The sequence below is a fragment of the Hipposideros armiger genome, unplaced genomic scaffold (assembly GCF_001890085.2).
Source record: "Hipposideros armiger isolate ML-2016 unplaced genomic scaffold, ASM189008v1 scaffold_335, whole genome shotgun sequence".
NCBI lineage: Eukaryota > Metazoa > Chordata > Mammalia > Chiroptera > Hipposideridae > Hipposideros > Hipposideros armiger.
Genome location: NW_017731685.1, coordinates 968,281 through 980,616, shown reverse-complemented (window position 1 = coordinate 980,616; position 12,336 = coordinate 968,281). Strand labels below are relative to the sequence as shown.

Here is a 12,336-nt window from a genome sequence, read left to right as displayed (position 1 = left end):
GAAGAGCGCATGATGGTGCCAACTTGGGCCAGTGAAGCAACATCCTCCACAACTAGATTGAAGAACAAGACGACAGCAACTTGTCTGTTCCCCTTCCCCCAATTCCCCATCACTGTTCCCATCCCCCCAATAAAAAAAAATAAATAAATAAAAAATAAAGTATACAGTTTTGTGGTTTTTAATATATCTCCAGAGTTACATAACTATCACCAGAATCTAATTTTAGAACGTTTTCAACACCCCCAAAAAGAAACCCCATACCTAAATCTCTCTCTATTCCCCTTATCCCTGCCCCTAGCAGCCACTAATCTGCTCGCTCTCTCTATAGAATTGCCTATTCTATACATTTCACATAAATTAAATCACATAATATGTGGTCCTCTATGGCCAACTCCTTTCATTAAGCATAATGTTTTCAAGGTTTCACCCTTATTGTCGCATATATCGGTACTTCATTATTTTTTATTGCCAAATAACATTCCATTGTGTGCATTATTTATCTGGACTACTTCCACTTTTGGGCTATTATGAATAATGCTGTGGTGAAAATTCATGTACAAGTTTTTGTGTGGATATACATATTCATTTTTCTTGGATATATACCTTGGAGTAGAATTGCTGGCTCATATGGTTTTGAGGGCCCACGAAATTGTTTTTCCAAAGTAGCTGTACCAATTTACATTCCCATCAGCAATGCAGGAGGGCTCCATTTTTCTCCACATCTTCTCCAACACTTGTTATTGTCTTTATCAGAGCCATCCTCCTGGGTACAAAGTGCTATCTCATGTGGTTTTGATTTACATTTCCCTGATGACTAATGATGTTGAGCATCTTTTCATGTGCTAATTGGCCATTTGTATATCTTCTTTGGAGAAATGTCTATTCAGATCCTTTCCCCATTTTTAAAGGGGGTTATTTACCTTTTTATTGTTGCACTATCAGAGTTCTTTATATAATCTGATACAAATTTCTATGACTCTCATTTTTGTCCCCCAAATGCTCAGAATATTCTACTTACTAAGATAGGAAGCTATTCTAAAACATGTAAAAAAAAAAAAACAGTGTAAATAACAATTTTTATTTAAATATGCCTGTTAGATTTAGATTTTATCAAATTTTGACCATCTGATACTGAGTAAATTGCATATTTCTCCTGTCTATAATCATATTGTATTTTAGCTAAAATAATTCATAAATGCACCTGTTAAATCCAGACAAATACTCTAGGTGTTTGGGTTTTTTTCTATATTTTGTCTTAAACTTGCTAGTAGCTTACTCATAGTTTCCAAAAGTAAAAAATATTAAATTGAGAAATACTTGCAAAGTGGGTTTACTTCTAGGGAGATGAACTCTGGATCACAAGAGGAAAGCAGAAAGAGGAGGATTATTTTTAGATTTTACACTATAGGTAGTGCCATTAAAAAATTTTAAAAAGAAAAGCACTTCTAGAATATTCTGGGTCATACCCTTAATCTTAGGCGGGAAATAAATAGCAATCATAACTAACAACTCAGACAAGAAGGGGAAAACGGTTTTGAATCTCATCAAATTGTATGTTTACGAAATAACCCAGGAACCATTAGAGATTTTTTTTAAATTATAAGAATGTAAATTAAATATTTTTAAATTGTATTTAATTATATGTAAAACATAAAACCCAAAAAAATAGAAAAAAAAATCAAGGGGCATGCCACAATTACATATCTTCTCACCACCGTGATTGTTTTGATGTTTCAGTAGGTAAAGAATTCATCTTTCTCATAAGGCTTAACCAGGCAGGATCTTTTTCTACCCACAGGAGTAGTGAATGGCATCTTAACAGTTGAAAGGCAAAAGTCAAATAAAGCCCATAACTGCATCCTTGTTTGATCCAAAAAATAACCTGAGTAATGTTTATTGCTACACAGCGCCTCTCAAAACAGTGTCCCTTGAGAACCGATGGGTTTACTTAACCCAGAAATCTGTGACAGTTTACAGTATAAAGTCAACAGCTCCATGGGAGTAGGCCACATTAACTCTGCCCTTTAATAAAATCAATTGGAACAGGCTCTGTTTCCCATATTGTATAACCCATCTTAGGTTTTTGAAAAGCAAAAGGACATCCACCCATTTTTTTGACAAGTTTTTTTTTTTTTTAATATTGGAAAGGTCAAGGTATCTATTTCACAACTCTTCAATTAATAGGTAAATATGTACAGAAATAGAATTATTGTAGTGCCCAGACTAGGGAAGGACAGAGGAGCACAATGTCCTCAATGGTCTCCCGTCCAACTGAGAGGCTCAGACAGGAAACTCAGAAGATGACTTTAGATGGGAGTGTTCAGAAGGGGTGAGCTCTGAGCTAAGCCCAGAAGGGGCACAGGCCCTGGTGACGGGGAAGGTGAGAGAGTGAGGTCTTCTGCACTCCTGCTCAAGCCTTACTACCCAGAAAACGCACAGCCCACTGCCAAGTTTGTCCCATGTAGCCAATGGGCAGCGCCCTCTCCCAGCTTGACTAACACCAATATCACACTCTTCCACCATTGTTTACGGAGACTTTGTTCCCGCAAAACCATCACGTGGCAAATGTCCACAGGTCAAAACATAGCTAACTTTTATTTCAGTGGGGGAAAGATAGTACATTCCTGAGCTCTTAATTCCCAATTTAAATACTATGAAAATAGACCAATTACTTAAACAGTTAACACTGGTTATAAAATAATATCATGACAAAACGAGGTGGTTTCCTTTCATAAATGACTCTTCCATACAACTATCTCCCTGCATTCCTTTGGCTTTTATTGTTACTAAAGGTACCTTGAGGCTATCCTCACGAGTACATAATACAATGCTCTGTGTTTATGTAATCGTTACTCAGAGTGTAGCATGAGCATCACCTGGGGGCTTGCTAGAAATGCAAACCCATGGGCTCCACGTCAGACCAGCTGAACCAGAAACTCTGGAGGTGGAGCCCAGGAAACTGGGTTTCAAACAGCCCTCCAGGGGATTCAGGCACACAGGAAAGTTTGAGAACCATGGGTGTCATTCAACATGTCTTACCAAAAAGAAAAAATAGAAAGAAATCATCAGTGTTAATGATAAACAAGGTGATCTTTTATAAACTAGCAAAGCATGAATACTGTGAGAGGAGAACATAAGCAGTGAGAACAAACTATTCAAAGTTGAAGGTGACCACTGGGCCTCTAGAGTCACAGCAGTTCTCCCTCACAACGCATGGGACCCACAAATCACCTCTCAGAAACGTGAAGAAATGTTTCATGCACCCAAGTAGGAAATTCACTACTAGTAAAACCAAATAAAACTCAAGTGAGCAGACCTCCAGGTGTGACCATATTTCTTTCAAACACCCCACAATTTTTTTTCAACCCATAAAGCTTGCCACCTTGGCCTCTTTAGCCCCAACTTTGGAGGTGTCCTGGGGATTTTGTTCTGGAGGCCACATGCTCATCAGTCCTCTTCTTTATTTTTCCAGTCAAGGGGTACCTTCCAGTTCAACATTTACCTTGGAAGAGGGGACCATCTACTTGACTTCTGAGCCAAACGCCCTGGAAATGCAGGACGATAATGCCTCTGTGCTCGATGTGTATTTAGTAAGTAATTTTTAGTTTCTTCCCCTTCCCTTCTGTTTTACAGATGGATCCATGGCTTACACAAGAGCAAGTTCTGTAAGATCAGGCGTGCTTGGGTTTTAAAAGAAGCAGTGGCACCCTGTCACTTTTACAAATGGTGCCTTTTCACCAGCCATGTTTTCCCACCGTTCATGTAGAACATTACACAAAACAATCTAGGGTAAGATACTAACTAACTCATCATATGTAATAAGAAAACAAACCCCCTAACGTCAAGGCAAAGTGGGGCTCCTCGATGTTTTTCCCAAAGTAATGTCTCCTTTGACGCAACTGCGTCCCCTTCTGTGTGAATCTTCTTCGTTGGGGAATGACTGCCTTGATATACTGGTAGCCTGAGAATCAGGTTGTGGGAAGAACCTGAATTCACCACCAAGAACCGTGGCCCCCTCCTCCCTCAGCTGTCACCAGCAGCCAGCCATGTGATCGGAGCAGGAACCTCTCCTACCGGGTGGCCTTATTTGCCAAAGGAGGGAAAGAACGCCTGTCCCGCTCACCTCACAAGGCTGCTGGGAGGACCACGAGTGATTGTGTGTGGACACCCTTTAGTGCCTGCCAACTTGTCTCTAGAGGCTTAACTCAATTGTTAGACGAGGCCTAGAAAGAGTCTCTGATGGCTACACTGTAAAAGAGGAGACTGAGTAATTTCCCTGCCAAGTCCATCTCACACTCATTCTCCATGTCCTTGTATACCAAATCCCATGAAACTGCTCATTTGGAATTTTCTCCTTTTGAAAATGTTTGCCCAGCCTCAGCCAGTATACTGCATCACCCTTAGTGGGCAAGCTCTACATCGAGAACTGGCACCACTGTCTCACAGTAGCACATCTCCACACCCCATTTTATGCTTCTCCATATCCCCCAACCTAGCACTGTTATTTCCTCAAGTGGACTCTGCAGGACATCAGTCACCCAAAGCATTACTCCTCGGCCCAAAACCCTGGATTTTTCTCCTGGAGAAAAATCAAGGCCTTACACCTGTCTGATGTCCCCCGCCTCTCTGTCTTCCTCCCCTGCCTCTATCCTTCCTAATACTGTTTCAGCCACACTGGGCTCCTTGGCGTTCCTCCCATAGACCAAGCACGTTTCTACCTCAGGACCTTAGCATTTACTATTGCTATCTGGACACTGTCTCAGCTGTCCTGTGCTTGCTCCCTCACTTCCTTCAGGTCTCAGCCCAAACATCTCCTTCTCAGAGAGGCTTTCCATGAGCCTCTACATAAAACAGCAGCCCCTCACGCACCACTGTAAAAGGATTTTTTGAACCCCTGAATATCATGGTTGTAGCACACAGAATTTCTTTCCACTTGGCAGTGCTCATCCCCACATTGCCCCCACTTTTTTAAAAAGTGAGGTATAGCATATTGTAAGATCCTTACAGAAGAGCTGATTCTTTTCCATAACCAAGGAGATAGGGAATTAAACAGGGAAAAATACATACAGTATTTTGGTTGGTTGGTTGGTTGGTTGGTTGGTTGGTTGGTTGGTTGGTTGGTTGGTTGGTTGGTTGGTTGGTTGGTTGGTTGGTTGGTTGGTTTCATCTGAAAGGAAAAATCAGGAAAGCTGAAATGAATGACCAAGTGAAATCTCATCTTCATGAGCTGAGGGTTCACACCATTTGTGTGTATCTTTACAAAAACCAGATTTGCTCCTACCAGGGGCATATGCTACTCCTGAGTGGCATGTAAGATCACAGGATGGTTAAATGACATCACTGGTGCCGATTCCTTATCCTTTATCTCTTATTCCTTTGGTAGAAAAGTTAGTTGTCTTATTCGTCATTTTGGTTGTCCTCCTTCGTATTTAACAGTTTCATTTAGAAGAGCACTGCTACTTGGTTTTGTTAGTGTCTAATTTTATTGCTTTTTTTATTTCTTTGATAATGAAATGCAAAGCATTTCAGAAAAGGATAACACTTGCCTCGGAAGCCATAAGGAAAGGCCACAGTATTCATCATTGGTTGTCCTGAGAGCACTTGAGGACCAATTAGAAAAAAAGGAGTTATGGGAGTTGAGAACTGAAAGAAGTGATGGTGGTGGCGGTGGTGAGCAGGCTGGCGTGGTCCGCTGACCAGTCTTCCCAGCAGTCTCCACAGCTTTTGTTGTGGTTCAGAAACGTTGGAGGGAAGGAGAGGAAAAGGGAGAGGGGAGTCAGCTATGGAGAGAGTAACAAGGCAGTAGACATTTTTCTCACCAAGATTGGAGAAAAACTGATCTGTGTAATTTTATTTTGTAGCTAATAACAATAAGCTGGGAAACTATTTTGTGTGTTTCCTACATGTCTGGCACTGTCCTAAATACTTTATGTATACTAACTCATTTATCCTCACAACAACCCTATGAGGCAGATGTAGTTACTAGCTCCGTTTTCCAAATAAGGAAATCAAGGCACATGGAGATGAGGCAGTTTGCCCCCGGTTATGCAGCCAGCAATCAATGAGAACTGGCATTCAAACCAGTAGAGACCAGTCCAGAGCCACACTCTCCATTGCTGAGCTATGCTGCCTGGATTAAGAATTACCCTGCCTTGGCAATACGCAAATTAGACCCAGAGACCTTAAATGACTTGTTCAAAGTTAGACAACAAAGTAATGGAGCATGAAAAATATAGAGGAAAAAAGATACAAATTTGGGTTAATAAACATTGATTCTTTTTAAATTTCAATATAGCATGTGAAAAATCAAGAATGGTGTCAGGGAAACAGTTTGGTATTGTTGGAAGAGCACAGGATTTTGAACGCTAATAATGGTCAAGCTAAGCACATGCCATGTGCCAAGCACTGTCTCAGTGCTATTCTTACACTAGCTCTTCCATGAAGGTAGGTGCTACATTTGTCTCCATCCATACAGATAAGGAAACTGAGGCTTAACTGACCAGTTCTTAGAGCTGGTACATGGCAGAGTCAAACTTCGAATCCAGCTCCTACCTAAACTTGAAACCATGCCGCACCCTATCACTGTAGTTGTTACTGATTATTGGTACAAGCCTCACATCCATCTTGTAGGAATCATGCTCCTTATGAAGGTGAGAAATGGATCCAAAAAAGGAGTGGGGGATTTTATATTGAGAATAGTTTCTATAAAATTCCACTGTCATCATTGTTTCTTTCTGGTTCTTTTTTTGTTTGTTTTTGTAGTTCTAGTATGGCTGTCCTTAAACATTTTGATCTCTCAGGACCCCTTTATACTCTTAAAATTATTGAGGATCGCAAAGAACTTTTCTGTGTGAGTTCATATTTTTTAAAACTAAAACGAGAAAAATTTTAAAGATTTATTCATTCATTCAAAATAATAACTATTGTTAATTTAAATACATTTTTATGAAGATTATATTTTCCAGGAAAAGTTAAATTTCATGAGAAGAGTGGAATTACTTTACATTTTTGCAACCCTAATGACTGATTTAATAGCAGCTGGATTCTCATGTTTCTACATTAGTCTGTTGCCATATGGCACGTCATTGTCTCCCACTGTACACCCATGAGAGGAAATGAGAATAAAAAGGCAAATACCATCTTAGTATTGATAGGAAAATAGTTAGACCTCCTGGGTCCCCAGAAATGGTACCTGCCCCCAGTTGTCCTAGTACTTTAACTTAATCTTTTCACTTGTTACAGAACCAAATAGGATAAGAATTAATTAGAGATATAGGCATCTGGATTCTATGCCTATCTCTGCCTCTCATTAATCACTGACCTTGAATTAACTCTTTTGGGGCCTCAGTTTTCTCATCTATAAAATGGATCATTAAATCATGTCTAAGACCCCTTCCAGCTCTGACTAGCTATGACTTAGTCTAAATTACAAGAAGTTGCAGAAATAAGGTTTTTCCAGCAAAGCTATTGTTATTTCTCCAAATTTCGCTGTTTCATTACACATTCCACCATAAACCTTCACAGTAGTTAAACTTACATTTTATGGCAATACATCTAGAAAGTTCTGCCCCATTAACTTGTGATTCCAGGATGTGTTTTCATGCTGGAGATTTTTATTTTCTATTTTGCATGCTCTCCCAGATCTGAAAGGATACAGCTCATTACCCTCCCTTCAGTATTTTTATTTGCCTCAACATTAGGAAAGAGTGAATGGAAAAGAAAAGCACAAGAAGGGAAAACCAATCTTGCCTACATCTCTCTCTCTTTCCTCTTGACCTAATTAGAACCCTCTTATTCATAGCCGTCTTTACCTGAAGGCCAGGTAGAGTCTTCACTGTGTTTGGTGTTGTAGCCACTCATAGGTTTCCCTTGTAACGTTTCTCCTCCTTTCAGATATAGCATTTCTCTTTTGGTAGTTGTAACCTAATCCCCAGGTGCTATTATTTGTATACTAATGGACAATACTGTTTATATCCCTTTAAAATATATAATGTAAACCCAAATGATTTATGCATTCCAAATAACACCTGAAATTTCCTTTTTAAGGACCCACCCACATTATGTGTATGTAAATTAGGCCAGCTATCCTGCTTTTTCCTGTGATTTGAAATGAAATTAAAAAGATAGACTTCCTTAAAAGGCCGCTAATTGTTCCATCATCCTTATTAAAACATTTGGTCCAGGCTCCATGGTCCTAGCTAGCCTGCACTGCTTCAAAAAAGGCCGCTAATTGTTCCATCGTCCTTATTAAAACATTTGGTCCAGGCTCCATGGTCCTAGCTAGCCTGCACTGCTTCGAAAAGGCCATTCACCTTCATGCTCTCGAGTGCCAGGCTATCTGAATCATGTGCAAATATTCAAATCAAGGGAGGTGTTTTTAGAAGATGATTTTCAGTGACCAAAGATGTGTTTTCTGTTGAATTTTGAGTGGGTGACATAGATTAGGGTATTTAAAAGAATACAACAGAGCTAAGCAGACTGTATTGATTTAAAATGGGCAATCATGCAGCCTTCATAACAGAGCTAGATTCCACTGTTTGAATACTCCCTGATAGTCTAAGGCACTGACGCTGTCACAGTTGCTATTTGAAATAACAGCTGAAATGTTCCAAAGGCAGCTCCATTGCCTGATGTAGAATGCAATTTGGTGTTAATGGGAAGAACAACAACTAACAGCCATTGCAGCTGAAAAATGTAATGGGTGACTAGCTGGGGATGGATGGATGGATAAGTGGGAGATACGGGATTGCTTTCTTAGTATTGTAGAAATTTGAAAGATGGCTGCCACACAACAGTGACTGTCTTGCCTCTGTTATTTAGTCCCAAGGAGATGCCCTTTCTTTTTACACTTTCCATATTAACATCCTTTCAATTATATGTATTTTCATCCAGATATGTGTCTCTGAAAAATGGCTGTTGGAAATGCAAAAGTAGCTGTGGGCAAAGGAGACGAAAGCTATTTCTGAGCCATGCCAGGATTGGCGATTAGTGCTCTGAAGTGCAGGTTGTTGGACAGCTTGATTACTGAGTGTGTCTTTAGGGTGGTTAATAGGACTCTTTGATCATGGGATGAAGGGTGGCAGAGAATAGAAAATGATTGAAGTAACAGCTTATCATACTATTATGCCTGAGAAAAAGAAGAAAAACATTTTAAATTAGGTCATGGGGGTCTTAGAAAATTCAGCGGAACATTTTGGCAAGAGACACTGCATTTCTGGATTTGCTTCCTTTGGCATTGAAGTTAATGACTTAATATGTGAAGTATCAGATCTCTTTAATCACTCCTTGTTTGAGCCAGTGTTGGCTGCTGCAAGGGGTGTTTATTTGAAACAGTGGCAATTCTAGTGCTTCTCAGCAGAGAACTAGATTTCCCACCAATGATGCTGCTCAGAATTTTGGTAAATTTTAGTGAGAGCAAAATAGGAAGAGAAGAGGAAAATATTACCTTTGGCTTGTAAGGTATTTAACCAAAATGCCATTTCCTTCCATCATATGACTTTTTGTTGAGAAACGCGGAGATTTCAGGAAGGGCAAAATGGGACCCTTTTGCGGTTGTTTTGGTTTTTTGTTTTTAAAGTTTATTGGGGAACAATGTGTTTTTTTCCAGGACCCATCAGCTCCAAGTCAAGTTGTCGTCCTTCAATCTTAGTTGTGGAGGGCGCAGCTCAGCTCCAAGTCCAGTTGCCATTTTCAATCTAGTTGCAGGGGGGGCACAGCCCACCATCCCATGTGGGAGTCGAACCAGCAACCCTGTTACTCAGAATGCACACTGTAACTAACTGAGCCACCTGGCCACCCCAGAGCCCTTTTGTTTTTAATCTCCAGAAATGCTTGCCTCATTAAGTCACTGACTGAATAATATTCCTAAGACATGGGGAAGAGCTGAAAAAAACAAATCCCACTGTCTGAGCCCTGCAGCACCTAAAAGTGATCCCTGTACTGAAATGGGGGATGCAAGCTTCCAGTTAATGAAGCAACCTGTCAGTCTGTATGCAGAGGTCACCCGTAAGATTGAAAAACAAAACAAAACAGTATTAAACTACTGTTTAAGGATTAGTTTAGGGAGCTGGAGTTGGAATTATAAAGGCATCCTGGCTTTTCAGTTAAATTAGGCCCAGAGTTAGCAATTGAATGACAGCCTACAAGGTGAGGGTCGTTTCTTGTTTTATCTAGCTTTACAGCGAATCGTGGCCTCACAGCCCAACTTGATTTCCACCCTCTTCAAAGCCAGTTCTACTGTGCAGCTAGCCTGAGTCTCCTATCACATCTAGGCCCTCCACAGACAGCCCCATTATTTTCTGTTCCTCGCCTCCTAACACTGGCCTCTCGCCCCCTGCCCACTGCCTCCAGACTCTCCCTCTCGCTTCTCTTTCTGGTTCTGATTTCTGCCTCCTCCCTTGTCATAGGAAGCCAGTGTTTCCTAGTCTCCTGAGCCTTTCCAAGTCTTGGGAAAAGAGTGTTTGAGGAAGAACAGGCTCTAATGGTGTAAACTTGGGCTCTACCAGGCCCTGAGCCTGCAGGAAACAAATACCAAACTCAAAATGAACCAGATTAGGCACAAATGAGAATTGTAGGGAAAGCAAGTTTAAGTCATGCCAGGGACCTAGTGCACAGACAGGACTGTCATTGTTCCTCCACTTCAGTCTCCTGGGATCTGAGGAGCAATGGGAAAATGTGGTAGAAGGGAGAATGCCTGAAGTACTGTACACTTAAGATAAGGCCTCCTGGAGTGTGATGAACAGTATGAGGACGACTCAGGAGTAGGGATCTGAGGGCTTCGCTGCCCTTTGGTTTGTCTCTGCCTGTGCTAGTTTGCTAGGGTTGCCGTAACAAAGAACCACAGCCTGGGTGGCTTAAACAACAGACGTTTGTTTTCTCATTGTTCTGGAGGCCAGAAGTCCTAGGTCAATGTGTTGGCAGGGTCACGCTCCCTCTGAACGCTCGAGGAGAGGATCCTTCCAGCTTCTGGTGGCTCCACATGTTCCTTGGTGTTCTTTGACTTGCAACATTCTAATCTCTGCCTCCATCTTCCCATGGCCTTCTTCCCTTAACTCCGTGCTTCTGTGTGTCCTCTCTTCCTTTCATGAGGACACCAGTCATCGGATTAAGGGCCCACCCTAACCCAGTGTGACCTCATCTGAACTTGTAATGCCATCTGTATTAAGGTCACATTCCAAGGTTCCAGGTAGATATGAACTATTGAACCAACTACACTGTCTTACTCAGGAGGCCTGTAAACTGCTTCTTACCAGACATGGCCCCATTTTCCCATTCATCTCCCTGGCTAAGTCACTATGAGGTCGGGTAGATGTTTCCAAATTATTTTGGATCCTGACAAAAAGATGTCAGGTAAATGAGTGTATTCACAGATACACTCACCCGTTGGGGACATATTTTGTGTTAGAAATAAAATCCCTGACGTGGACCAGAGCACTGGTATTTTTTTAAATCTCCCCACACATCCAGGGCTGAGCTGGTTGACAGGGTCCTTCAGCTCTGAGCATCCTACAGTCCCTCTATGCTAGATGTAAGGGAGAGCTGTGTCCTTCCCCGACGATACCCTCCTAAGATGGTTGGCCAGCTCGCTTTGTTTTACAGTAGAGGAAAAAAATGCACTTGATTCTAAGGTGCATAGGAGGCCCCTGCCACGTTCAAATTTATGAATTGGGTTTACGATTGTCTTCCTGCATTCCCTACTGCCATCTACTGGTCGGAAGGCACCTCTGGCCCAGGGGGATAGTGACTGAAGTCCTTGAATTGAAACCTAATTAGGAGTGAGTGTGCCGTTCAATGCACTGTTTCCACTCCATGTCCTTTATTGTAGCCTCTCAGGGCTGTGCGTGCACGTTCAGCACACCCTTCAAACGTCACAGGCAGCTCCCTCCGACAGGCCCAGCCGCTACCACCTTCCACCTTGGACTGAAGGCTGCAGTTACAGTCAGGTACAATACTGAAGGGGCTGATCTCTACGGTCCAAGTGTGCCCTTCTCCTGCATCAAGGCCAGTTCCACTTGAGCATCTTTGAAAGGGCTTCCTGGCAGTTTGGGGATTCGTCACAGAAGATGCTTCTTTCTACCGCTTAGGCAGCAACATTAACAAAGTATCAACAAATATGAGATGAAAAAAGCCTTTTCTTCAATTTAAATCTTTGGCAAGCTGTCCCTTAGAGCCACTCAACTCTTAGGTGACTGTAGCTTTTGAAGTAACCCACGATAGGGGGTAAGATTATATATAATAAAATTCAAATATAGAGTCTTAATTTTTAAGAAGCTTTCTAAATTTTAGTAATGGCTACTGTATTTGTTTCCTAGGACTGCCATAACAAAGTCCCACAAA

At 41.4% G+C, this 12,336-nt stretch overlaps 1 protein-coding gene across 6 annotated transcripts in view; it reads left to right on the top strand.

Annotated features, from left to right (window-relative positions):
- Positions 1-12,336, top strand: part of PIP5K1B (phosphatidylinositol-4-phosphate 5-kinase type 1 beta) — a 408,785-nt gene that overhangs the window by 352,621 nt on the left and 43,828 nt on the right. For 4 of the 6 annotated variants that reach the window (XM_019661090.1, XM_019661092.1, XM_019661093.1 and 1 more), the window contains exon 14: positions 3,634-3,781. In XM_019661090.1, coding sequence (XP_019516635.1) covers positions 3,634-3,766 — 133 coding nt within the window. In that variant the 3' untranslated portion in view covers positions 3,767-3,781. Of the gene's footprint in view, positions 1-3,472; positions 3,591-3,633; positions 3,782-12,336 lie in introns of those variants that run through there. The other 2 variants (XM_019661095.1, XM_019661094.1) reach the window with 1 other exon arrangement.